At 42.4% G+C, this 27,559-nt stretch overlaps 4 protein-coding genes across 4 annotated transcripts in view; all 4 read right to left on the reverse strand.

The window, feature by feature from the left end:
- Positions 1–157: 157 nt before the first annotated feature.
- rrm2b (ribonucleotide reductase M2 b) lies at positions 158–4,617 on the reverse strand. Its single transcript, XM_034599686.1, has 9 exons — positions 4,457–4,617; positions 3,658–3,822; positions 3,306–3,422; positions 2,809–2,942; positions 2,032–2,126; positions 1,771–1,904; positions 1,101–1,205; positions 892–1,005; positions 158–676 (listed from the first exon to the last, which is right to left on the reverse strand). Exons 1-9 carry the CDS (start codon positions 4,532–4,534, stop codon positions 524–526), a joined length of 1,095 nt encoding a protein of 364 aa, XP_034455577.1. The 5' UTR covers positions 4,535–4,617; the 3' UTR covers positions 158–523.
- Positions 4,618–5,286: 669 nt separating this feature from the next.
- On the reverse strand, positions 5,287–8,994 carry LOC117770475 (nuclear transport factor 2-like). Its single transcript, XM_034599976.1, has 5 exons — positions 8,891–8,994; positions 6,971–7,091; positions 6,769–6,840; positions 6,567–6,665; positions 5,287–5,588 (listed from the first exon to the last, which is right to left on the reverse strand). Exons 2-5 carry the CDS (start codon positions 7,073–7,075, stop codon positions 5,472–5,474), a joined length of 393 nt encoding a protein of 130 aa, XP_034455867.1. The 5' UTR covers positions 7,076–7,091; positions 8,891–8,994; the 3' UTR covers positions 5,287–5,471.
- A 1,117-nt stretch (positions 8,995–10,111) lies between these two features.
- Positions 10,112–14,016, reverse strand: bloc1s4 (biogenesis of lysosomal organelles complex-1, subunit 4, cappuccino). The gene is made up of 5 exons (XM_034599975.1): positions 13,651–14,016; positions 12,523–12,594; positions 12,297–12,398; positions 11,530–11,664; positions 10,112–11,170 (listed from the first exon to the last, which is right to left on the reverse strand). The coding sequence occupies exons 1-5, from the start codon at positions 13,966–13,968 to the stop codon at positions 11,072–11,074; spliced, it is 726 nt and encodes a 241-aa protein (XP_034455866.1). The 5' UTR covers positions 13,969–14,016; the 3' UTR covers positions 10,112–11,071.
- Positions 14,017–16,392: 2,376 nt separating this feature from the next.
- pard6gb (par-6 family cell polarity regulator gamma b) overlaps positions 16,393–27,559 on the reverse strand; it is a 34,396-nt gene continuing 23,229 nt past the window's right edge. The window contains exon 3 of the mRNA XM_034599973.1: positions 16,393–18,047. Within this exon, the coding sequence (XP_034455864.1) occupies positions 16,930–18,047 (1,118 nt within the window). The 3' untranslated portion in view covers positions 16,393–16,929. The remainder of the gene's footprint in view (positions 18,048–27,559) is intronic.

Below are 27,559 nucleotides of genomic sequence, written 5' to 3' on the forward strand. Positions count from 1 at the left end.
TCAATACATTAGTTACGGATGTGTTGTGGCCATTTTAAAGTCTAGATCTCTATAATGTAGCTAAACCATATTAATCACTAGTCACCAAAATATGAAAATAAGGCTGTTGAATGAACAAATGATTCATGATTTACAACAAAGATACAACTTTCATTTTAGAAAACATTTTATTGATCATTAAAAAAACGATAAGACATTTCACCATAGAAGCCAAAATCCCCGATCTTTAAACTCCATACAATATAATCTACATATTTACCATCCTCCAGCATCAGGTGAGGTTTGAAATGAACCTAACTCATTATTTATATTTGACCTAACCTCAACTGTGCCAAGGTAAAAAAACATTCATTGATAGGGCATCACCATATTCCACTTTGTTGACTGTATCGGCTGCTAAGTATCCCAAGGTGTAATTCTCAATCCCTTTAAAAATGTATGCTTTATCGGTTTCTTTAATTTCTTTACTGCATAAAACAAATAAATAATAGGTCAAAGGTGATATGTATGTAACAACTCAGTTTCAGAAGTCTGCATCCAGTGTGAATTCACAGTCCTTCATGCTCGACATGACTCCAAATCTCTGATACTCAGCCACTCGTTTCTCAAAGAAGTTGGTTTTCCCCTCCAGCGAAATGGCCTCCATGAAGTCGAATGGATTTTCCGCTTGGTAAACCTTGAAAAAGAGAAGGAAGTAAAAGTTACTTAACAGTATTGCACACAGTTAATCAAAAATGAGCACGGTATAATAAAGTATGAAATGAATGAGGCTTCCACAGTGAGGCTTCAGGGTTACTTCTGCTTTAAACAGCATAACTTCCCTAGCATAAAGAATGGAAATGAGAAAGGACTATTTTTCTTCCATTGCATACAAATTTAGATAGAAATTACCTTATCAAGTCCGAGGTCAGCGAGCAGCCGGTCAGCCACAAACTCAATGTACTGTTTCATCAGACAACCGTTGATTCCAATGAGATCCACTGGCAAGGCCTCTGTCAAGAACTCCTGCAACACAAGACAGGGTGTGATGGTTTATTCACAGATACTATTTGTGTTGTGCTGTACACTATAATCCATGAGAATTATTTGTCCAAAACTACCTGCTCAATGCTAACAGCCTTGGTGATGATGTCCTTCACTCTGTCCTCTGATGGCTTTTTCTGCAGGTAGCTGTACAGCAGGCAGGCAAAGCTGCAGTGCAGCCCCTAGGAGACACATTGATACACACTTCAGGATGGCTGATGTTAAAACAAACAAGAGCCTAAACTGTTTTCATAAACAAACTGTGACTGCTTTTACTACCCAAACTGAACCAAGGGCCCCGCTGCAACTATGTTGCACAATGTTTAAACAGCAAAATGTGGTTTCAACAGCTGAAGTAAACATGATTAACATCACGAGTGGTGAATGCAGCCAGTAATACACCACAGTTACCTCTAACAACAGCTGAGGGACATGAAATGATGAGAGAAAAACTTGCAAAGCCGAAGCTACATACAGGTGTCTGAGAAATCATCCAACATAACGGCCCTCCTCAGAATTATGCAAATTAAATCCCTGTTTTAATCTATGTGTTGCAAGATGTCATATTTTACTTTAAGGTCAATTTTGAAAGTATATAAATAATTATGTAAACTCCATGACTGCACTGAGTAATATGTATTGAGTAGCCTGACATCACTTTGAGATTTTTCGTAACTGCCTTCGAATTTAAGCGTACCTTTTCAACAGATAGGAAAACGTGTCTTTTAGTTTGTGAATTCCTCTCACCTCATCCCTGCTAATCAGCTCATTGGAGAAGGTAAGCCCGGGCATTAAGCCTCTCTTCTTCAGCCAAAAGATGGCAGCGAATGAACCGGAGAAGAAGATTCCCTCCACAGCAGCAAAAGCCACAATTCGCTCACCTGTGGGCAAAAAGTCAAACTGTCATGTATATTATCTAGCCCCAATAAATGAGAAGAGTCACAAGGCCAGTGTTGTCCATTATGTTCCGTATATGATACACAGATATTAATGTCATGCCTTCCTTACCAAATGTGGAGTTGCTGTCGTTTATCCACTGTATGGCCCAGTCTGCTTTTCGTTTCACACACGGCATGGTCTGAATGGCATTTAACAAGTGGTCCCTAAGACACATAATTGATTTTAAACATTTAACATTACTTGTTCAAAACAAGCATAAAAGCACAGTTACTATAAAACTATGACAACTTTTAATGTACAATACTGAATCATAATGGATACAATTTTTTTACTTACAAACATTTATAAACAGATTAATGTCTGAAGGAAGAGGATAAAATGAATGTAAAAGATTTTTATTGTCGAACATTAAAATATGAAATCTTTTTGCTTCTTATAGGCAACCTGAAATTGTTGTCTGTGTATATTGATACAGCTGGTACAGCTGGGAATGCAACAGAAAATAACCACAGTAACGTAGACTTATCCTGTGCTCAACAGGTGCAGATCTCTTACAGTTTGTTTTGAATCTTCAGAGAAATAGATATACAAGATAAATTGTCTGTTTGTGGTTATGCACTTACACCACATTGAACAAGGCTGTGACATATAATCTTTGCCATCTAGCCTTTACTGAGAGAAGAAATTATTCACACTGACTTAGTAGAGTGTCAATATGTTCTCATTAGACCTTATATACCTCTTTTTTTATTGAACTATTTTACAATCTGCTGTTGTACATTAAGACACAATTTATTTAACAATGCCTTCAGTTCACCCTTTTCATAATGTTAGACAGAACCACTGAGCCACCACCAGAAAGTACTGGACCAATAAGCCACTGACCTTTCCTTCAGGTCCCTAATGTAGGTGTTGATGAGCATGCTGTACATCTCCGAGTGAACAGTCTCTATGAGGATCTGGAAGCTGTAGAAGGAGCGAGCTTCAGGAACCTGCACCTCCTGACTGAACCTCTGCACCTGTTCGATAAAACACAAATGCATCAAGCAAAAATGTTACTCTGGCACATCACTGAATGCAAAATGATCAGTTAGATAGTAAAAGTAAATAAAGTAAATCTGTGACAGTTATGACATAAACAGTTGATTGGCACTGAACTGAGGCAAGTTTCAGTCTAGTTGCAATTTATACTATTTATGCTATGAAACATCTGTTATAAATAAAAAGCAGTACATTTTGGCAGGGGAAAGATAGTTTTACAAGTGACTGTGGAAGATAACAGACCTGGGTTCATTTACTGCTCTATCAATTCATTATACATTTAACAGGTACTTTCAGGAAGATCTTGTGCTCTCTTTAGATCCCTCTAACACCTCTCTCACCAGGTTCTCATTGACGATGCCATCACTGGCAGCAAAGAAGGCGAGGATGTGAGAGATGAAGTGTTTCTCTTCTGGTTTCAACCGGTCCCAGTGCGGCAGGTCTTTGGATAGATCGACCTGAGAGACACAACATGAAGAGTAAATCGGTGTCATACACTGATCAAGTTTTGACATTGATAACAAGCTGTGGTGGACAATCAACTGGGAGTAAGCTTTGGATTTGTAAATGCAAAAATGTAAATATGATGGGAGGTTGCCATATTCCACTTTGTGTGGTAATTTATCAGAAATTTTAATTGAAAAGTTTATCACTATTGTTATTTGTGTATTTTCAAAAAATCGCTGTACCCACCTCCTCCACCGTCCAGAAAGACGCCTGTGCCTGCTTGTACATCTTCCAGATTTCGGGGTACTGGATGGGGAAGATGACAAACCGTTTGGAGTTCTCCTGGAGCAAAGGTTCCTCCTCTGTCTCAGAACTTTTTTGGCATTTTGGACTTTTATCTTTGATGCCATTCTGCGGAGAGCCAGAGCAAAAATACACGTGTTAGGATAAGATCATCCTTTATTATGGGGAAATTTGCAATATTACAGCAGCAAGAGTCAAAAACAGGCATCAGTAAGTAATAATAAGTAAGATGCAATACCCAAGTTCTAATAGTAAAAATAATAATATATAAATACAACATATTTATAACCCACATTTAATTGATTTTTACTGTTTAGACGTTTTTGTGGACTGTACCTTTAATTACCAAAGATGCTACTGCGCCTGCGCGATAGTCTCGTAACACCCACAACAAAGGCTGTTTAACATCTACATCACACATATTGTGCTTTTTAGAAAGTTCTAACAACACAATAAACTATCGTGTCATCCTCCATTGACACTTTCGAACGTTTTGTCTCCATTTCAGCAGCTGTTGTGTCGCCGTCACACTTGAAACACATGTGAGCTAGCTAACAAGGAGCTAGCTTCACAATGACGTTAGCCCACAAACCTTCGCTGCGCAGGACACGCGTAGATTTTCATTAAATACCAGATTCTCACTTAAAAAACCGCAGAGTCCAGTCAGAGATGACCGTTATCCTCAGTCTACGTTCCTCTGTCTGAACTACGCACTGTGTCTCTCTGTGTCGAAGCTGTTTACCTTTAGCTGGAGGTCGTCAGGCTGAAGGTGTATATTCATCAGAGCCTTTTCCTGAGACTTGTTCACCGTCGGTGTCATTGGAGCTGAGGTCGGTTCCTCATGCAGCTGCAGCTCTGTCGGTTGAACCGTTTAAAGAGACGAGCCCAGAAGGGGAGCGCGCCCCTAACGGCCACATGCCATGCTGCACTACACAATCACAATCTCTGCACAAATACATCTCTTAAACAACACCTGACTAGACTCATTTGTGACAACACAGGATCAATTCATCGCACTGCAGTCTTTGTCGCGATCAGCTGCTTTTCAGACATTTACTGAGCTCCACTGGTCGTCCTCCAGACGGGCTGAGAACGCAGTTGTCCCAGTGAGAGCCTCCGGACTTTCTCCAGCCAGCTCCCCATTAATAAAGACCACAGGATGTCCCAAAGGAGCTGATGTGAGAAAACAACAGAAGATCCTCAGCAGGATTCACAGCGAGCGAATGGGCATGTTGATGACGAAAAGGAGGAATACATGTATCTCAGGATGAAAAACCAATGCCATAAACATAGAAGACACCAAGATGTCAAAGGTTGGTGATAAGGGCAAATGCTGGTGTCAATGTGCTTATCTCCAAGGCAGATTTTATACAGAACATCTTGCCTTTGACGGAACTTTAGAGATTTCGGTGTGGTGGTGAACTGAGCTGAGAATCTCCTGCTGCAGTGTTTGTGTGTGAGAGGCAAACTCCGGAGCAAGTTCTGCGGACATCCTCTGGAGTTCATGTCTGAAAACAGCTATAGAAGAAAATGCAGGTATTTGTCAGCGAAAGTAAAGACAGGACGCAATAGTTCAAACTAATAAATGCATTTATTGGACAGGGATGTAGTTCGACACATCTCTAATACAAACAGAGTGTTCATAGATTTATTGTAAACGTGGAGGAACTTTCAATGCAAGTTCCTTTCATTTTGAAATATTCAATTTAACTTCACCCCAGTGTGGATTCGGGGTCACATGTCAATATGCGTGGGAGCTACACCGGTATGTTGTGTATCCCCAACCGGAACACATCGTTTGTGCAAGCCCAATTGTCGTTCTGGTTCTTCAGCATGAACACTTGATGGAAGGCCATTGGGGGATGATCATCTATCTGTTGCAGAAAATGTGAACACAATTGTGAGAAAAAAGCTGTAAACGTTCAATAAGGCAGAAATCCTGCGATATTCACGATGACATCATACGGTTCCTGCAGCTCAAGTCGAAGTAGATGCAAGACTTTGAGAAGCCACTCGAAATTAGATTTAATACCAATTCAGAACAGCATGGAGGTGTGGTTTGACTAAACTGGGAAAGTACCTGGCGTCTGCTGGCAGGTTGGCTTGGCACTTATTCAATATTATGATTTACTTTGTCTGAAACTCTTCCTGCACAAAATACACCAACTTGTTTACACAGGAAATGGTACCAGTTTCAGCCTTCTTCTTTGTTCTTTGTTGAAAAGCAAATTTTCATTTAAATGGGCACTTTTCCCCGCAGAGCCGCTCCTGACCCACCCTTTTGAATCTTTTTGTTATATTATACTTCTTATACCATTACATTATTATTCTATTCATCATTAATATTTGTATTTTCTGATTTGATTGTATTATTTACCAATTATACTTCTAGTCATACCAATTCCAGTTATTAATCTAATATTATATTTGGACAGTCCTCATCACTTCAGACTTTCTGAGAACAAGTCCCCAAAATCCCAAAATCTGCAAGTGCAGTGAAGTCGGGACATTTGGATTCGGCTCCGAGCATCCTGGCTGACTGTCAGCTAGTTTGAGATTTGCAATTGCAAAGTAAAAACAAAAACAAATGACTGATAAAATCTTACTTCCTCAGAATTTTTAAGACTTACAACTTGACTTGAGACGTATTAAAACCAAATTGAGGGCTTTTGTTTTTAGATAAACAAAGCCTTTGGAAACGTTTTAGGGATCTGCAGGGAACCCTGAAGATATACATGTGTGCAGGATACTTAATAGTCTGCAATAAAACATCAACCTGCATTAAAGCACAAATACAATGTAGGTTTTCTATCACTGCAAAAAGATGCTTTGACTTAAATCTACCAGCTTACCTGTAACTGTCCAAACACCATTATGAGGATGCAACTATCTACTGTGGGTTGAAAGTCTTGTCCTGTGATAATGTGCTTTATGTTCTTGAAAGGCAAGTTCTGTGAAGTGGAAACAAAGGAGTGAGCAAAAATAGTTAATTTAAATTGTATCTGTTGAAATAATGAGGCTAATTAAAGGCACAAGAAAAAAAACTATACTTACTATTAGTTTGTTTGCGATGGCTTCCCTTCCGAAGAAGGTTGTTCCTTCCCACGTCAGACAAGCAGTACTAGACTAAGAGAAAAGTTTGTTCACATCAGAAAGATTTTTGTCCACAATTTGGTTTGCAGCAAATGTTAATGACATAGCAGACGTTTAGTGCAACAACACAGACGTTACATGAATGGACAGCGAGGAAACTCACATAAAGGTCACCCAGGAGCATCCTGTTGGTAGTGTCAAACTGGGTGTAATATAATTGGACAAAGCCTTCTCCGATCCTTTGCCATAATTCTGTCTCACTAGCCATGTGTAACGCTTAAGATCTGAAAGAAGAAGCAGAGTCTTGTTACCAGCAGTCAAGAGTTGTACTGGAAAGCAAACTGTTCAAGGAACCCATCATGATGAAAACGTTCTCTAATTCAAGGTTTTTGACCACCCCGTAGTCACACACACACACACTTTTGTTGATTTCTCTGGCCGTTTTCAGACATGACCTGTGGGTAAAGTCCGGAGAACTGGGAGTTTACCCAGTTTCAGACATGTACAACGCAGCGGGAGGTTCACTGAACAGAGGTGTTCTTGGTCCAATAAACAGCAACAAATCCTCCACATTTTTCAGGTTAGAGTTGGTGCAGCAGCAGAGGCAGAAAGTAACTTATTAACTCCGCTGCGAAAATCACATTTTCTTTACGACACACAGACGTCGGCTCATATCTCCACAAACTCTCTTGACATCTTTGTCAGTGTCTCCTGTTTTTTCACCCGGAGACATTGGTTTTCTTTATGTTTTTTAAATTTTGGGGTCTTTCGCGTGTTAGAAGCGTCATCAACCCCCTCACCCGCCCCGCCCCTGGTGAATGGGGATACCCTGCCAGGAGGCCAGGCGGAGAGAGTACATAGATAATGCGGAGCCTCTCTCTCAGTCATTTGTGTTCACACATGCACCTCCTCTGTAATTTTTCCCGAGGATCTGCAGAGTTCAGAGTATGTCTGAGAGCAGCTTCAGAGAATCTTGGGGATCTTGATTAAAAAAAATCACGTATCTTAAGAGACTGATATCCATGAATGTAGGGCTGAGCGATAAAACGATAATAATTATCGCGTAATAACTTTCCCTCGATAGATATATAAGACATGGTCGATAGAACTCATTCCATCCATGTTTGGTAGACAACACCAACAGCCAATGAGAATAGCACGGCACCGAAAACACAAATTATAAACTACACACAAGTCTATTATTCTTACAAGTTGCTTAATGAATATTCACAATTCTATCAATGTGAATTTTCCTTGCTAGCTTCATCATGACCGCATTAAAAAGAAGGACATTAGTAAAATAAGAGATTTTTCTTGTTCACAATTTAAACAGACCACCCACAACTCACAATTTCCACATATACACAATTAGCTGTTCTCCTGTGTTGTAAATAAACAAATGGGAAAATATATGACTTAAATCAATTATTGGATTTTCCAGCCAACAACTCAACATATCTGCTGGTTAAAGCTGATCCGATGCATTGTTTTCATAATGGTCAGTGTCATTTCTGATCGTGTGGGGCATATCACAGACGAACCGTACAAGCAATCTGAACACACCATCTCTGAATTAGGAAAATATAGCTGTCGAAAACCCGATGAACTGAGAAAATAATCGACGGATTAATCGACAGTGAATGTAATCGTGAGTTGCAGCTCCAGCTTCACTCCTGTAGGTGGAGATCACGCTAAATACCGCTACGAAACTAACGCTGGAAGAGCAACGAGTCGACGGCGTTGTTTTCCACAATTTGGCCTCATGGACGTAAACCAGTGTGAACGGTAGCTCGCTTGAGATCGAACAAATCGATCCAGGTTCATAGGAACTTGGTGTCGCGCCAGTTTGGGGCTCAAAGTGTCTCGCGGCTGCACACAGCACCGCGATAACTTAGCAAGCGACGCAACTTGCGGCTAACTAACTTTGCTGTTAGCACGCATGTTAGCATTCCACCCGGAAATGTGTCAAATGTCCCCGTTAGCGTCGCCTCGGTCAAACCGTGTCGCCACGGAGGTGAGTTGTAAAGTCATCAGTCGGTAAAAGAGTTGTATTCGCGCGGAGAGGGCTGTTGTGTTTGCTTACTTCGGGGCAGACCGCCGGTTCGTCAGCGTGGAGACAGATCCAGACAAACCGAGGGCGACGAGGTTCCCGCTTCCTCTTAATTATGACGCACTCATGACGTCGCCCACAAACTAACCAATAAGGGACTATGATCCCTGAGAGTAGGGCTGCCCCGAGTCCTGCCTGTCAGGAAACCGCAGTGTTTTCGAAAATTGTCTGATACTTCCACCAACACGATCAATACCCGGTTAAAGATGACTGTGGCCGAGAGAGAACAACTCAGTGCAAATTAAGAAAATACATGCAAGTGTAAAAAAAACCGTGCAAATTAAGAAAAACCACAACGGAAATGTTTCCAGGGGGAACCCAAAAAAGTGACGAACCTGTCTGTAGTTCGATACTTTATGAAGTTCCATCACCACTGACGAGTTGCAGACTTCAGTAACTTCTTTCTGTGATGAGCATCCAGAAATAGTCTTGCACCTTTTCTTTTGGCATCACTCTCACACCAAGAAGGACCTCTGTAAATTTATTATTGATCGTATTTTCAAAGAATTTTCATTATTTTGGGAAAATGTGGCCTTCGGTCTTGTTATTTATTATCCATAAAGGCAAATATAGCAATAAAAGACCCTGTTTTATAATTTTTCTGGAAGACGTTGAACAATATGTAAACCTCATTCCCAAATAATCCAACAAAAAGGCTCTTAAAGCTTTGAATATATTTAAATTCTACAGGATATTTATATGATTTATATGTATATTGTACAACACCTCTGGCTTGTATGTTCCTGTTTGTTATTGTTTACAATCCCATGTATACTGGTTTCTTGTTCTGTCTAAAACAAAAAAAACATTCACAAAGCTTTGAACTACAGCCAGGTTCATCACTTTTTGGGCTCCCCTGGAAACATTTCCATTTGTCGTTTTTCGTAATCGCTTTTGCTTGTGTTGTGACTTTTTTTGCAGCGCACGTGTCGTCAAATTGATGAAGTTGTTTTTCTATTTGCATGTGTTGAGCTCTCTCAGCCACCGTGAGCGATAGACGGTGTTTAGGTCTCTCAGTATTAGTAAAGTATCCAGGATTTATACACAGACTCAGTGGTTACGCTGCCTGTGATACCTAACTCAGCGCGAGAGTCAGATAAATTGAAACTAAAACAAAAAAACCCACCAAGACTGAGTAAAACTAAGAATAATAAACCAAAAAAGTAAATATAATAACATAACAAACACAAGATAAACTTCTTATATATAAATCTTTAATGATTATTTTAAGAACGTGAACCAAAAGCAACACTTAAACAAAAACATCTTTATTATTAACTACTTTGGCAAATCATGAATCAAATAACGAATCATCGCTGATTTGTTGAAAAGGGAAAGGGCCACGTCACACCTCTGAGGCGAGATTTTCTCTAAATTCCTCCATCCATTGTTATGAAACTCACTCGCTCGCAGCCTCATCGCCGCCCTAAACTTTGATTCATCTTCAGATAATCCGACTTGTGAAGCCGACACAACTCATCAGTATTGTGCTTTTTTTTTTTCTTCTTTTTTTTTTGAAAAGGTGCCATCAAAGATGTCGACGGGATCATCCGAGGCCAACGACTGCAGGCTAACAATAAAGTGAAATCTTCTGAAATGGAAGACATTAAATGCTTAACTGGTTGAGATCGATATTGCTTGGGGAGAGCAATAAGATGCTGGAAAAACAGATTAATTCATAACAGCGTGCAGGCTTTTACAAATACTAGTAAGAGGAATGTAAAATATAAAAAAGCTGGGTTAATCCGTCGTGTAATACGTCCTAAGATCTTTACAGCACCTCCTTTTGTACCTTTGTTTACAGTGGGACGACTTTGACCTCCTGACTTGTCACATTTAACAACGGACATTTCCTTCACAATTACTGAAAACAGGACTGGACAGAAATAAGACCCTTATAGGCACTTTATAAAAACCAGTTTGCTACAGTTCAGTGTTTGTTGCTGCCGAGAGAACGACACTCAAAATCTGCAGTGTCTCCACACACTTGACTTCCAGTGACTTGTTCAGAAATGCTGCTATTGCTGTGGTGAGGCCGCCGCACTGACAGATCCACTTGCGATGGATGGCAGTGAAAGTTGTCTCTAAAGTTTTTCCACCCAAAACAGGCCTCTTGAGGTTAGAACCAAGTTATGTGTTGAACGTTCCGGCGTGTCACTGTTCTGGCTGTGACGTGAAATAATCATCTGTCCGGAACACGCTGGGGATTTCTTGACACTGATTTGGTGCTGGTCTTCTCGGGCTGGCTGGTTTCTGTCAACGAAGGGAAGACAAATTAATCTCAACTGCTGAGAACAATGTTTTTGTTTAACAAGGAAAGGGTTTCATCTCTCAGGCTACATCCACACGACAATGTTTTAGCTTTAAAATGTTTCACTGCTGCTATGTTGCTTATGTTGTTTTAGTTGGAAAACTTCGGGCTGCATTTAAGCATCAGTGTGCACGAGGATTGGTGTTCGTTTTAAAATAAAAACGTATTAGCATGGATGTAGGAGAAAAGACAGTTTCACACCACAGTCCACTATTTATCCCACTGTTCAAATGAGACCACGTTAAATTCATCGATACACACAAAGCAAACTGTGTAAAGCTGCAGATTCACAAGCTCTCACATTTAGGAAGCCTGGGACACTCATTGTGCGGAAGATCTTCTTGAAAGCGCCCGGTAGTGTTCCTACTTCTCCCTCTGCCTGCATGACCTGCTCCTCCATGGCGTTGACGTTGGCTCCCACCATCTTTACGAAGGCCTGTCGACAGCAGAATAACACGGCAAAAAGATGAGAAAATCTTAATTTTAAGCAAAAATATTTTGCGCCAGGAAACTAAATTCCAAATACTCTCACACACACATGTAAAACAAAAGGCTTAAAAGGGCCACTTGCTTATTATGGCTGGATAATTTCAACAATGCATATTTTCTTAAATTGCAGAAAGAGAGAAAAGACATTCTCACACTGTATGTATTTTTTCTTTTTGCAAATTTCCCCATTGTGGGACTAATAAATGATAATCTTATCTTATCTTGTTTTGGCTCAGCGGTCTTGGTCTCAGTTAGTTTCCCAGTGTGTGTGAAACATTAGATTTAAAAAAAAGAACTTTCCAAGACCAGTGTTTATTTCCACTACTGACAGGAGAAAACAGGAAGTGGTTGGCTAATAAAAAGTGGTTCTAGTTCACATTATCTTTACCACTCTCTCCTCTTGTGAGGAGGATATCTAATATATCATATTACATCACATGTTTCATTAATTTCACAATTCTTGTTGGTGTAGTTTCCTTCACAGGAGGCTATTCACTGGATAAAGTGTGTTTTACAAAAGCACCAAACAAATCATTTCATACAAAAGCAGCGTTAACAGCTTGAACTGGGATCACTTACCTCTAACTTATCAATTCTTTTGTATATTTGTCTCATTTCATCAGACTTCTGCTGGATTTGAGGTAGGTTTTCATTCACTATCTGGGAGGTATCGTTACGGATCTGGAGACAAAACACAGAAGAGTTACAAGAGACAAATATACTCATTAGGTTTCAGTGCATCCACAACAATCTTAATAGTAACAACACCTAGTCTTTTATTGTTTCATAGCCTTAGCTAACTCACCATATCCAGCATTCCAACAAACTCATCTACTCTTGTCAGCATTTCTTCCAAACTCTTCTCCAAACACAGGATCTGGAGGAGAAATCATTGGAAGAAGAGAGAATGTTGTAAAATATCAAACACATACAAACCATGTGGAAACTAAAGCTGCTGACCCCACTCTGAATCAAAGGAGTCAACCTTGGAACTCAATGAAAGGTCCTTAAATTGTTTCAGCGAGGGCCACAAGGCCAAAAACACAGGGGCCTTTGTGTTGTTACAGAGTCAGCTCCCTCAGTGCCTGGTGTCATGCATATCCACTTAATGTCAACTGCTGAGTGACAGAGAGCCGGTCATCATGAGTAACGCTTAAGGAAACACAGTCAGTACCTTCACTCTCCCCAAGCAAGCCTGTTTTCTTTATTAATATTATTATTTCAATGGATTTTGCTCCAGATGTCCTGCAGCCCTTTTCCACAGGGATTTTATTTGTGTCATTCCACAATCTGGTTCTCAATCATGGCTTACAACTGATCTATAAAAGATGAGGAAGTGATAAAAACATTGATTACAGCCTAAAGAAACATCTCTAATTCTAACTATTTTGGCAAATAATGAATCATAGCTGTGACCATCACAGATTTAAGAGTCGGGGCCACATCACATCTCTACAGTCTGGTTTTCTCCAACCTTCCTCCAGCCATTGTTCACCTATGACAGTTGCCATGTTGATTTAAGTCCACATCTTTAATGACACCTAGTCCTTTTCAATTAAATCCAGCAGCCCTTTACCAGAGGGAAGATGCTTATGGCTTATGGCAGCTTAATTGTTCAGTTAAATTACACTTTCATTGATTTTGGTCCAAACGTCCTGCAGAGGGAAGATGGTTGAGTGGAGACAGTGGAAGAAGTGCCATGCTCAAGGGGGATCTTACATAATCTGGCAACCCCAACAAACTGTTCTCTATTATTGCTTATTTACAACTGATCAATAGAGGATAGAATCATTGATCACAGACAGTCAAATTAAAAAGGTGCATCAGAAACAAAGTGGCACCACACTTTGCTCGTGTTGACATGTTATCCCTCACAGAACCTGGTGTGTGTTGTGTGTGTGTGTGTGTGTCTGTGTCTGTGAGCAGCACCGACCTCCTCTCCAGCGGCGGCCCTGATGTAGGAGGAGTAGCTGAGGGCGGTGTGTCCCAGCTCCTCGTCGTCCTGCTCCGGGTCGTGCCGGCGGGTCGCCCCGGGCTCCGCAGCTTCGTGGAGGCTCGGGCTCTCCGGGACGACGTTGGCCGCGGCGCCGAAGCTGGGGCTCTGCGACACGGAGCCGCTGCTCAGGATCTCGCTGACCATGGACAGGCTGCTGGCGCTCTGCGACACGATGCCGCTGTCCCGGCTGATCTCCGCGCTGGACTCCTCCAGCGGGGACAGCAGGCCCACCCGGTCCACCGGACGATGCTCCATGGCTCCTCTTCCCCGATCTACTGCCGTGTTTTCACCACCGCGATGTCAGCTGACCCGGTCACGTGTGCTGGGGAGACGACGGTGCATCACGAGGGTCAAAACAGTGGACGGCACAACAAGGCGCTGAGAAAAACTGTCAGTGTCAGTTCACTGTAGATTATATGTACATGTTTATTACATGTGTGATTAAAACAGGTTTCGAAACCCGGACTTTATTTCTACAGAACCGTTCATGCAGTTGAAAAAACGAACAAAAACGCAGTCATTAAAATAACAGCTATAATAACCCCCAAAACATTAAAAAGTCAAATAAATAGACAAAACAAATGGTATAAAAGTTAATACTATTATACTAATAATGGTGATAATGCAATTGTTTATTTCTGTGCACAATCAATTGTTTTTATTGTGTATGATGGACACTGAGGAGGATCAATGTGTTTACATTTGAATTTATTACAATTTTATGCATATTCATATATAAATATGCAAATAAACAAACAAACATACTTTTGAAACAGGAGAGGCACAAACTGATGATGACGCGACTGAAAGTTTGCAGTAAGTTTGTCGTGTTTTAAAAATGTAGCTTTATCTCTATCAACTGAAAAAAATATTATTGACCTATTGTGACAAATACATTATAAACATTGAAAGAATTGCAAACGTGATTTATGTGACCCTGAGGTTCATTGCCTGTATTGCAGAATCTCGGCCAGCAGGTGGCAGCCAGAATCACCGCAGTGGGTTTGAGTTGTGTGCACAGGTCTGATGCAGAAACAGAAACTGGTATGACTCCGGTTTAAAATGGCTTGCGTTTCATTTCAGTGCACAGCATATCTAAAAATATAAGTTTCCTGTCAAATTAGTTTATTTGGAGAGAAGATGCAGGGATGAAATCCTCTCAAATATATATTGAGACATGGTAGAAGAATCACATGGAAGTGTTTTTCCACTTCAAACTTAAACATTTTCTTAGTTAAGATGCAGTTTATTTTCATTTAATTTGCCAGATAAGCATCACTTAGCAACCGACATTTCCTTCATGTGCAGGTCGCCACATGATTGACAGTCACTGATAGCAAAGACTAATTATGTGACTGACAGGGTTTCGGGTCTCCCACTGAACCCACAATCTGCTGCTCGGCGGTGCAGATCACAACCGAGGCAGAGCAGCTGGATGTGGATGATGTGTTTTCTGTTAGAGCAGCGTCACATGCTGGGTAAACACAGCAGACAAACATTCATTAGCAGCGAGGTGAAAGGAGTTGGATGCTGCTGAAGGGCCTCTGACCCACGACAGAGCTGCATTCCTCCTGCACGTCCAGGTCAGGTACACCGGCTGCAGCCAACAGTCAGAGGATGATAAGAAAAGTGAAATTCAACCTTCAAATTCTCCATCTTCACTTTCTGGTGTCTACAGCGAGTGATTCTGGGTCGAAACTTGACCCTCCACTCAACCTGCGACAGGCACGGGCTTGTGGCATGAAGCTGTAGATTTGCATGTCTACAGTGAGGTTAAAGCGACAATAAGAGACACTACGATAATGCTTTCGTTTGCCCTCAACTGTTCACCATCTTTGAATAATCCACTGTGAGCAATTTGTTTGTTGTTTGCTTGAAATGCAGAATGGCAACAGCTCAGTATTTTCCAGAAAGTCACACCCTTGAGGGGAATGCATTATCGTAAAAGATGTCGCGAAGCTTATGACATGTTTTATGGTTTGGAATTCCCGTCCTCCAGATGCTTCTGCTGGTGAAGAATTGAGAACTCAGAGTCTGACTATGATTGTAGTGAAGAGCTAGAAGAAACTTGTTGTTCTGAGGGGTTGAAACCTAAAATGCTTGTTTGAGGCCGTTTTCCCTCTGAACTGTACATTTTATTCAAGTAAAGCTGAACCCACTGCATAATGTTTCTTTGCTACTAAAGTCTGGTGAAACAAATTCAATTAAGTAACATTTATGCACAAACAACTGTGAACAAGCTCTGCCACTATCGAGAAATGGAGCCAAAATATCCCAGATACAAATGCAGCCATTTTGCAGCGAGGTGTAACACTTTAACATACAACGACCTAAAATGACAGAAACCATCGTTGAGAAAAGATTGTGTATTTTGACCTTTTAGTTTGAATTTGTATTTACTCTCTTAACTTAATCATTTTTTTAAAGTCACAATATGTAACTGAATATTTTCTGATTAAAAACCTTGAATTGGCCATTAAGTGGTAACAAAAAAACAACCAAAAAGTCATAGTACTCTGGTATCTATCAGATTGTCTTACCACCAGAATTTAGCAAACTATCTATATTTTAATTCAAAATTCTACTCAAATTTAACAATTGCGGCTATTAAGAGGCTCTTGTGATAATAATAATTAAGAATCATAGCTTTTTAATTACACAATACAGTAAACAATAGCCAAATTGTGAGACAGAATAATTTATTGGAACAGATACAAGGATTTGATCACAATCATCAATGCATAAAAGAACTATAAAAAAAAAAAAAAAAATCATACTCTACACAGCATTTATCAGAATATAAGAAATATAGATTTACTCTTTAAAAACATCCATAAGCAACCCCAAGTTGGTCCCAGTAATAAGAATGAAAGGTCTTTATAAAAGTGGTCACTAGCAGGAGATGTCGTTCAGAACTATCCGATACAGTGGACTCGCCTAGAAACAATTATTTGATCCGATGCTTATTACATACATACGTACAAGTTTTTTCATTTTAAGACAAAAAGAACCTTAAAAATATAAGAAATATACACAGTTTCCTTGTGTCATGGCTCGCAACTTCCTATTATTATTATCTTGTAAAAACAAACAGAAGTTACTCAACTTAAAATCTGACAAAACCCACTTGTGCTCATATTTATCCGCTTTCCAGTTTGAGTCTCTGAGCAGTTTGGGATGTTTATGTCTCTGAGCGCGTGCGTGTGTTTGTAAGTATTATAGGGTAATGACGGTGCCATCCTCCTCCACCCCCCCCCTGGGCAGCGCAAGACTGTGTCGTGGGTCCGTTTTCAGGGAGCTGAGGATTTTGTGCAGGCTGCCGTTGCTGTGGCGGAGCGCTGGGTTGCTGCTGTGGTGCGGCGGCTGTACGTGGTGGTGACTGTGCTGGGACTGTTGGTGCAGGCTGTGCTGCAGGTTGAGGTCTCTGTGAAGCTGGTAGCTGAGGCTGCTGTGCTGCTGTTGGTGGTGGTGGTGCTGCTGCTGGTGCTGCTGCTGCTGCTGGTGGTGGTGGGACCCTCCGTTGAGGCTCGGCTGGGAGCGGAAGGAGGCGGTGGAGACTACCGATGAGGGGCGTGTGGGAGGGCTGGGAGGCGCAGCGAGGCCTGGAAGCGTCGTTGGCGTCTGCTGGTGTGTGCGAGACGCGCTTGATGCCAGGGAGGCGTTTGACCTCTGAGACGGCCGCTTGATGCTGCTCTCAATGACAATATCTGTATCTTCGTCACTCTCCAGGTCATCTTGGTAACCGTGTGCTCCGGAGGACGTCGCTCCCATGGAGGCCACAGACAAACTTGGATAACCGGTCGATCCGCTGCTGTCAGACGACTGGCCGGAGCTGCCCGATATCCTGCTGCTGCGGACCACGTTATTGCGCTGGTTCACGGGCTTGACCGTCACGATCAGGTTGTGGCTGTTGGCGATCATCATGTCCGTTACCTGATCCAGGGACTTCCCAGTCACTTCGATGCCGTTCACCTCCAGCACCTCGTCGTTAACCGCCAGCAGCCCGGTGCTTTCCGCCAAGCCCCCGGGCACCAGTCGGGATATGAAGATGCCGGGGACTTTCTCCAGCCCGTGTGGTGTCACCCGTACGCTGGTTCCATCTCGGATGTAAAAACCCAAGGGTTTGTCTGATCCGTGGCGATACAGCCGGACACGACGGTGAGATTCGGGGAGGATGTCCACATCGATAATGGAGGAGACGGGCCGGAAGTCCTGGGGCATGCCGATGCGGATGTGTGGCCGTTTGCGGTTGATGTCGTTGTTGCGCAGCGCGACCACTGCCTTCTTCCTGCGCGTTATTGTGTTGGTGCCAAAGTTAGCGTAGTCGACCTCTTCTGCAAAGACATAAAAGGAGACAGGTAAAGGTTAGCGTTAAGTATTCAGGGTTGAAAAACGGTCTTTCACGTGTTACTCGTTTCCAAATGCAACAAAGAGAGAAGAAAAATTGCTAAACGGTATAGAAAAAGTCTGAGAGTCACAACAAGCTGACAACATAAAGGTTTCCATACTTGAACTAGAAAACCTGTGCACACGAGCGCTCCAGTGTTTGCCTACGTCTTTAAATCAAACCACCTGCCCCACAAACTCAGGAACCTTTGCTCAAACTATGCACAGATGTACTTGAAAAGAATTTTCCTGCGAGAAACCTGCTAATCATTTATACAGATTTCATTCCACATGTGACATTAGCACAGTTTTTATTACTGAAGCCATAAACAAGGCCCCGGTGCTTTCGTCCTGAACCGGGTCCCTTTTGGAATGAGGAGTCCAAACTATGCATCAAAAATGACATGTGAGCATGTCAACTATATTCACACACTGCTACTACTGAGATGCAGTGTGTGTGTGTGTGTGTTTGGGTAAAATGCTGAGCTTGCAGAACATTCCTGCCTGTGCTGACAGAGGTGACCCACCCTTTTGCTACCAGGCAGTAGATGTAGGGATCACCAGTGGGCCTTTGTGCACTCACTCACTCACTCACACAGGCACACACATGTACGAACACAAACCTTAAAAACAGACAAAAATACAGATTTAGCTCTCAAGTTATACGACAGGAACTAGCTGAACCAGTTAACTCGAAGTAAGACAAGATAAAACACGGTGCAAAGAATGAGCTGTGAGGCAAGATCAGTGGGTTAAACACAGTTCAAGCATGATGTTGCCAACCAAAGATTTACAGCAATCAGTGAAACAATGAAACCCTTCATGGAGGACGAGATCATCCTCACACTGAGAGACTCACTTCTGAACGACGACATATTAGCTGAGATGGAGTTGCATGGCCAAAATAAACAAAGGTGGATTGATTCCCTTAAGGTGTAAAACTTGAGGAAAACAGCCATGCTACTTTGTTATTGTTGGGCGTGTGTGTTGGAGTAAACAGGAAGGCATGCATATCCCGCTGGACATGGGACTTAGTAACAGCCCGACTCCTACATGGTTGTAAAATGCAGAATTTAACTGCACAACAGCAAAGTAAACAGGATCAGCAACACTTATACACACGTTCTACAAGGCTGATGCCGGTTGTTTTCTCCTGGAAGGGGGTCATGTGATAGGAGCCTGTCAAATTAGTGAAGGCTACATCCTGAACGTAAAGACTCAGTCAGCGAGAGTCTACGTCATTGTTTCCAAACTGCCCCTCCAGACTAAAACGCAACCCCGGAGTCTTCAAACTTCTTGTGGACGCCAAGTGAATCCATAGCAGAGATGATGCGTTTTCAAACAAAAAGTGAGGATGTAGCATAAGAAAAGAAAGACTAAATGCATTCTGTTGTGGTTCGGACAGAGAAATGTGTGTGCGCGCGCTCCTTGATTAAAAAATAACTTCATAGCTCTCTAATCTTCCCCTCTCAGGCAGACAGGAAATCTGGACACAGCGAAGCCCGATGTGACAGGAAGTGCGGGTCCCCAGGCGGGAGCATCAGCTCCTAAACTTCCATGGCACAATGATGACTCATCTTTGCCCAACTGTGTGGGACACCTGCTTTATAAAAATGATAGTGTGTGTGTGTCTACTGTAATATTCGATCCAGTCAAAGTTCACTGTGGAGGGAGAGAACATCGAAACAAATACGGAGACTCGGAGCAGAGCCAGCTGGCCACTCGTCCCTCCGGCCTCAGAGGAGCGCGCATGTCTGCCATGCAGCTCCCTACGCAGTGCTGACTCATTAATATACGTCGTCTTCCTCCACCACCACCTCCTCTTACAGGTCCTGCGCAGAATGCCGACTAAGCAGGAGCCTGCTTAATTATAGCTTTGGAGAAGAAGTAGAGGGAGTGTTGAGGTTCTGGGGGACATGGTGGGAGTTTGGGTCTGTGCACAATGTCCCGGGGCAAGTCCTCAGGTGAAAAGAAGCAGCTTGTGGAGGACAACAGTCACACCGAATAGGCACAGGGGGAACTGGCGATGACTAAATAAGGATGATAAATGATTGTTCAGCTGTTTTCAGACAGGCCTTTCACATGTGAAGAAGCCAGCAGGTAGATTGTCCGGGTGAGACGCGTTTACAACAGCAGGAAAATGTCTTCAACATTCAGGAAAGGGATATGACGCACAAATTCTTATTTGTCGCGTGTTACAAACGTCATCAACACTTCCTCTCACTTGCTGTGTATTTAAGACATTTTTCCAGATATTTTACAAGGAAGGTGGCGGGAAAAGTTCTGGAAAATGTCCGGAGTCATTGACTCCACTTAATGTTGTCGACTGCTCATAGACTTGAGCCAAACTGCTGAGCCAAAAGCACATAACACCTGATCAAGACAAAAGTCTGGAAAATGCCTCTTGCAAAGGTATCTGGGCATCATCGAATTCATGGTATTCTTAGTTTTCTACACATGTTGTGGCAGTAGTTGATTTGATTGAATCCAGACGAGGCATTTGCAACAGCACTGGAATTTCAGCCACAAGTGCAAGTTACGCTGATGGGAACCACATTGGAGGGGAGTTGCAGCAAAGTCTCATTACAGGTCTATGGTGCAACGCCCTCCCTCCTTCCACACCCTCACCTCAGTCCGAAACCGACGGCACGCCACACAGCCGCATCACATCACCAGCGTGTTTCAGTACGACGGATGATCTTTCAGTCAGAAATCCTGTGTGTACAACTATAATTATGCTTTGTGTGTGTTATGTCTCACAGCTGTTTTGCTAAATCCCATAAGGTCGTGTCAGTGTAATTTGTTTAAATAAAGCTATGAACACAAAGGCATGGGGTGTGTTTGATATACAATCAACTAGGAAAACCGCATTTAAAATAGGTCTATGTATAAAATCTCCCTCAGTGGTGTTCAATTAAAAACTACAACAAATGAAAATACAAAGTTAAAGGAGGTGGAAAGAAAATGAGCCGAGTAAACCGACCGATACTCATCAGATATCACCATGTAGGGACATCTGTCACCTCACTAAAAAGGTGATTTCCATTCTTCCTGTAACTATTTATATAATCACATAGTTTGAATGTGAGTTCCAGGTAAAGAATGAACAAGGTATTCAAACGATGGAGACAGCAGCAGGTGGAACAGGTTCACATTCACGAAGCACTGATGTCATTTTGTGCTTTCCGAAAAGCTAAGATAAGATAACAACCACCTGTTATTAGTTTGACTATGGGGAAATCTGACGTGTGGGGGAAGGGAATAGTGAACATAGACGCAAAGGTAAAAAGTAATAAATAGGTAGAGATTGAATATAAACACAAAAGTATTATTGTGTAGTTAAATCAGTTAAAAACCTCAGTGGAGTGTGGATATATTAGCATGTGGAGACTGTGACAACAGCAGGAAGGAACGACCTGTGACACCTCTCCTCCAGAAACTTTGGGTGAATCAGTCAGAAGAATTAAAAAGGAATAAAGTTAGGAAACGAAAGCGAGAGAGCGAGAGCTGCTGCAACAGGCTGCCACTATTGAGTAAGCTGAAGTACTACACTTATATCCTTTCAGTGCACTAAGAGTAAAACAATCAATCAATTAAGACATTTATTCAGCAACTATTCTGGTAATCGATTGATCGTTAACGTCCTATTTCAAATCAACGATGCCGAACCTGCCTCATGATTTGAGGTTTTGTACTAGTATTTAAGAAACCTGGAGAGTTCACCTTGGGCTCTGGGAAATTGTGATTGGCATCTGTCAAATCAAGAAAATAACCACTAAATGAACCGATGGAGAAAATAATTGTATGTATGCTTGAGACTCCTCATATTCCCCTGGTAAGTAAAACCACTGGAGCATTGTGGGATTACAGCATCTGGAGGTGCCACACAAATTAAAATGTTGAGTCATAGAAGCAAACTGGGCCAAACTCTGTCTGTGTCTATGAGGTGTTATATTCAATGCATTCATCAGGCGGAAACCATTATATGTTCTCTGTTACTGATGCAAATACTCGATAAAATTGTGTTCATGTTTTGTACAAACTTGCATGTGAGGCCTTCTGTAGGGATTTAATTATATGTTCATAAGTAAGAATGAACTCTCAGGTGTCCATGCCACACACACACACACACACACACACACACACACACACACACACACACACACACACACACACACACACACACACACACACACACACACACACACACACACACACACACACACACACACACACACACACACACACACACACACACACACACACACACACACCAGAGCTAGACGAAGTGGGCATGTTCCGGCCGATCACACAAAAGGTTATCGTAACAACTCCTGACAACCCTAATCCCGGCTACACTGAAGCATGATGGGTAAGCCGATGTGAACCCACTGATCAAAGCCCACTGGGTCACTGCCAGGCATCTGCAGGCTCAACAGCACCTCACAACCAAAGCCTATTAGAAAAACTCGGTTCAATTAGGTGCTACTCAGTGTTTCCACATGGTTATTTACTCTCAGATGTGATCTACTGATCAGTCTATAGAATATGCGTTAGATGATGCACTTTTGCCGTGCACAGCAGCTGTTTGCGTTTATCCTAAACTTCAGTTTGTTCTTGGGGAATTCCACTAAAACTCCAGCTCATAGTGATGCAAAATGCTGACAGAGACGGAAAAACATTCGTTCACTTAAATCACATTAAACGTCTGTGGTAAAGAGTATCAGCGAGGGGAATGCGAGACTCTGACACGGCTGCGCGGATAAAGAGGGAAATCGACACAGGGATTTTCAACATTGCCGTGTTTTCCAGCCTCGTGAGTGTAAATCCTAAAGCAAGGTGATTTATTTAGGAACACTCAAGCCTATACTAGAAAACACCAGGCTCCAGAGTGTAGCCCACTGAAGGTCAGAGGGAAAAGATCAGAGGTGAAAAGGCGGCTTCTGGGTGACTTGTACATTCTACTCTCAGTCGGCGTGTGTGTCTGTGAGTGTGTGTGTGTCTGTGCACGACAGTCGAGGAATGTGGGGGTAAACGTAGTTGGAGAAGTGTCCATACAAGTTGAAGACATTCAGAACACGGCCATTAAACTTGCCAGGATACTGTTAAAAGTAATGAGCTCCATTACTGGCATATTGATGCTCTTCTTCACAGCCACACTTTGCATCAACTTCTATGAAACTATCAGACGATCATATTCAAATTAGTTAGAAAACGTAACATGCAGCCTGCTGGTATGATACCAGTGGCTTCAGGAGGATGAAGCTGGTTTCTCTGTGATCCCTGGTCGCTGTCGAACGCCCCGTGCCGTTTTCGAGCTCGCAAAGCAAAAGTGGAAAAATAGTCTTTGTTCCGCCGCGGCCCACCTCTAGTTAAGCAAAGCTGTGAAAAGAAAGTCCTACTGCTTTCCATCTCCCATAAAAAGGCAGGAATCTAAAGGGTTTTATGATCAGCCATTAGGGCCTCCACACACACTTGTTCCTGGCAGCTCTTCTTACATCCACCGCTGACTCGACACACAACTGTAAACACGGACTGGAACGACGACAGCAATCGACCGACACAAAAACACACACTTTGACATTTTGACACAGTATTTCACATCCTTGTTATGCTTTGTTTTACTGCAGATGCAATGTAAGTAATACACACAAAGATCAACACAAACATTGCAGCCATGTCTGGTAATAACAACACGGACCTTCACACTAATGATACTTGAAGAGGTGTTTGGGGCCGACTTCATGTGTGATATTTCACACAGGACTCTGTGAAAGTTGGCACTCCCCATGTTAAGTGTTTTTTTTAGTATACCTGTGTTGGCAGAGGGAAAAACACGAGCGGCCACAGCTAAAGTCAGACTTTATATTAATTTACTGGTGATTTGACCGTGTTGTCTCAGTAGATCTAGAACGTGCCTGTGCGCCACTTCACATGTATAAGAAAGGAAATCTTTGTGCTTAGTGGGAACATAATGTATCAGTCTTTATAAAAAAATCAGCTTAAAAAAAGAAACATACTGCTAAAATAGTATAGCAGTTTATTTTATTACCATTCAAGAGCTATATTGTATGATGGCGTATTAGGGCCACTTAAAAGGAAAGAAATTGAGAATAAAGTCATGATATTATGAGAATAAGCCTTGATACTATGAGCATGTGAGACTTGGGGTGAAGGCGACAACATCAACACTCTGCTAACAGCACTCGGGGGTGTGACCAGTGACCCCGCTGCTAATGATATTTTTACCCAGTGATACGTCCCAGACACCAGCAGCGCAGCTCAGGAACTTTACAGTCAGACGCCTTCACAGAGGCAATAACTACTGTGGTGACAACAGAGCATGCAGAAGAAGCCGACAATACACTCAGCCAGAGATATGAAGCAGAGAAAACTATGCTTCAAATAAACTGTAACTTAAGCTGCTCTCAGGTAAGCACTTAGGTCCGGACATTTTCCTGACATTTTCTGGAGGGGCTGTATGTAAAAAGGCAAATGTCAGAGATATTGTTAAATTGGACAATTTCTGGAAGTTTTGCTGCTAGTTTGAAAACAGCTTACTTCCATTGCCATCTTCTCTAACAGGCTAAAAAATATGTGAAAAATGCCCATTAACCAAGCTGTTGAAAGGTTTGTTTTCTTGGGGCACGAAAAGTTAACATGTTGGGATTTTTGCTTTCACAGGAGAGTGATGTTAAATTCATCAGTTCACTGCAGTATTCTCAAACTACAGCCTCCAACCTCTGGCTTGTTGCTATGTCTGCAGCATATTCAGCTACAGTCCATCTATGCCAGTGACATTCCTGCACCCCAACTACCCCCCCCAGCCCCCATCACTGTCTCCGGCCGAGCGTGACAAAGTGCTTAGTGACAGGAGAGACCACAATCACTGGAGAGAGAGAGAGAGAGAGAGAGAGAGAGAGAGAGAGAGAGAGAGAGAGAGAGAGAGAGAGAGAAGAGTGAATAGTGCTCGACCCTGCTGCCTTTTGCATTAGGTCACTGGATGCTGTGGCAGTGGGCTTCATTCCTGGGCCCCACAGACATGCACACACACACACGCACACACAGCTGGCAGCTCCTCACTTTCAAAACCACCAGGAATATGGCACAAAAGTAGAGCGGGATGAAACAGCACATGACAGAGCAGAGCCGTGCAGGAGAGGCAGGCCATTAACAACAACGCTGGACAGAAGCTGTTCACTTCCACCGAAACATTTTTCTCCTTTACCTACATTTGCATTTTTTCCCTGTTTGCATTAGAAAAGACAGTTTAATGAAATGCAGGACGCTTTGTGCTGCTTTCTTCTCATAGCTTGGGGTCAGAAATAGCTGGTTTTCATGTCTCTCCAGTGGTTTTACACAACAGATCCAAATAAAAAGGAAAAAATGAGCTGAACTGCACATTTCTACGTCTCCTTCCCATGTAATGGAGCTGCAGTGAATACTTTAAAAAAGGCTTTTCTCCTCTAACACACTTCCTCTTAGCTGCCAGGTCAGATTTTCACCTTTGTTAAAAAAAAAAATCAAATGCATGCACGGAGCCACCTTCCAATGGGACGTACATGTATGTATCGGACGAATCAAAAACAATCAGTATTCCTGGACGTCTCGTCTCTTCCGCATTGGGAGACGGCTGGGAAGTCAATCTGTGTGTTTAGGGGCCGTCTCCTGCCAAGACGCTCGGCTAGTACTAACATGGAAAAAGAATCCAGACAGAATAAAGATGAACTTTTTTTTTTTAAACATGCAAACATATTTCACATTCTTGGAGGGGTGGTGGAGGCAGGGCCCGGGTGGAAATTTGGAGAAGCTTGATAAACGTACGTGGTTGCAATCGACGACTCCGCCTCCCGAAGGTCGAGGAATTTAGAGGAAGTTTCTGCTCTTGTGCATTATCTGAAAAGTAAATGCTTTTCAGATGATGCACTTGAGAACAATTTATAGGTATTTGTTCTTGTACTTGAGTATTTACATCTTATATGACTATACATTGCAAAAAGGAAATATTGTACATTTTACTTCACTGCTGATGGCTTTAGTTGGTAATTACCTTCTCAAGATTTAACATAGAAAACATATCAGTTTATAAAATGTGATGCATCAATACTCATCTAAAAAAAAAAAAAGAGCCATTCTGCATAATTAGGACTTTTACTTTTGATACTTCTAGCTAATAAGATTTAGATTTACTTAAATATATTCTGAATGCAAGATTTTTACTTGTAATGGACTATGTTCCATTGTGGTATAAATACTTTTCCAAAGGAGTTTACACATATACATCTTGCAATGGGATCACATCAGCCACAATGCCCGTCAACAAGTTAACAATTCATTTTATCGAGTCATTACTACATTGTTATGACCATGAGCACCTTTCATTTTGATCTCAATCACACACCTGTGAAATGCATCTTGCACAGTTGTGATGCTAACACAATTACAAAATCTGTCCACAGGCAGACAGCCGCTACTCAAAACTCCCTCTGTGGTCGTTCCTGGGACATGTCTGCCGTGATGAAACAGACTCACAAGGTGAAAGCAACACCAACAACGCTGGTAATAAAAATGGGAGTCCGGGGAGAGTCGGGTGAAAGTAATCGGCAAGACGAGAATGAGACAAAACTCTTTGCGCACTCCTTCAATCCCTGCACTCATTTCAGTAACAGTCAGCGCGGCACACAGGGGCCGGGCTGCACATCTGGGACAAGTTAACGGGAGCTGCCTCGTCTGCTCGGCTCTGGTTTGGTGTGTGTGTGTGTGGTGGTGGGGTGAGGAGAGAGTCACAGGTTTAAGATTCGCTACAGGTATCACCATCCTCCACACACAAGACAGTAATAAGGCGCTATCGTGACATTGCATAGTCTTCCATTCATTGCCTGTACACTCACCCTAGCTCTCTGACCATATCCACTACCTGCCTAATCCTAACACTAACACACACACACACAGACAAGACCCCACACAAAACCAGCACACACACACACATCTGTGGGGCCAAATGACAGGGGGGGGACAGAGGTTAAGACGGACAGAGGAGTATTTAAAGGAGGGAGAAGGAGAGTGCGTGTGCGTACGTAAGGAGATTAACCTGTGTTTGTGTGCTGACATATGACAGAGGAGGGGAGAACATCAAAGAGGGAGGACGAGGAGAGCGATGGAGTCGACGGCTCTTGCATTCCTCAAAATGAACAATCCACACGCATCAAGCACCCCCCCCCCCCTTCAAGAAAAAACGGTGCTGGTGGGGGGTTCTCAAACCCTTCCTGCTTCCTCCTCCTTCAACTACTGCTCCTGGTTCTAATGCAGCTGCCTCTCTGCCGCCGCTCATATGCATGTTTCCAACCAGGAAAACACATGCTGTTGATTTAAGTTCCACCAAGTCTCAGCTCCATCTGGCCCACAGGTACCAGGGCTGCCTGCTCTGCTTAGTACCCATGCAAAGATATAAATAAACATC

The sequence above is a fragment of the Hippoglossus hippoglossus genome, chromosome 11 (genome assembly GCF_009819705.1).
Source record: "Hippoglossus hippoglossus isolate fHipHip1 chromosome 11, fHipHip1.pri, whole genome shotgun sequence".
Classification (NCBI taxonomy): Eukaryota; Metazoa; Chordata; class Actinopteri; order Pleuronectiformes; family Pleuronectidae; genus Hippoglossus; species Hippoglossus hippoglossus.

Bases quoted from the DNA above. Each gene is read 5' to 3' on its own strand.
- rrm2b (XM_034599686.1), bottom strand. From the start codon at position 4,534: ATGACACCGACGGTGAACAAGTCTCAGGAAAAGGCTCTGATGAATATA. The intron at 3,823-4,456 runs GTAAACAGCTTC...GGCTCTCCGCAG, and splicing joins CTGACGACCTCCAGCTAAAG to AATGGCATCAAAGATAAAAG. The intron at 1,905-2,031 runs GTAAGGAAGGCA...TTTTGCCCACAG, and splicing joins CGACAGCAACTCCACATTTG to GTGAGCGAATTGTGGCTTTT.
- LOC117770475 (XM_034599976.1), bottom strand. From the start codon at position 7,075: ATGGCTAGTGAGACAGAATTATGGCAAAGGATCGGAGAAGGCTTTGTC. The intron at 6,841-6,970 runs GTGAGTTTCCTC...CTTTTCTCTTAG, and splicing joins TGCTCCTGGGTGACCTTTAT to TCTAGTACTGCTTGTCTGAC. The intron at 5,589-6,566 runs GTAAGCTGGTAG...TTTCTGCAACAG, and splicing joins TGGTGTTTGGACAGTTACAG to ATAGATGATCATCCCCCAAT.
- bloc1s4 (XM_034599975.1), bottom strand. From the start codon at position 13,968: ATGGAGCATCGTCCGGTGGACCGGGTGGGCCTGCTGTCCCCGCTGGAG. The intron at 12,595-13,650 runs GTCGGTGCTGCT...TTTCTCCTCCAG, and splicing joins GGGCCGCCGCTGGAGAGGAG to ATCCTGTGTTTGGAGAAGAG. The intron at 11,665-12,296 runs GTAAGTGATCCC...TGCTGTCGACAG, and splicing joins AAAGAATTGATAAGTTAGAG to GCCTTCGTAAAGATGGTGGG.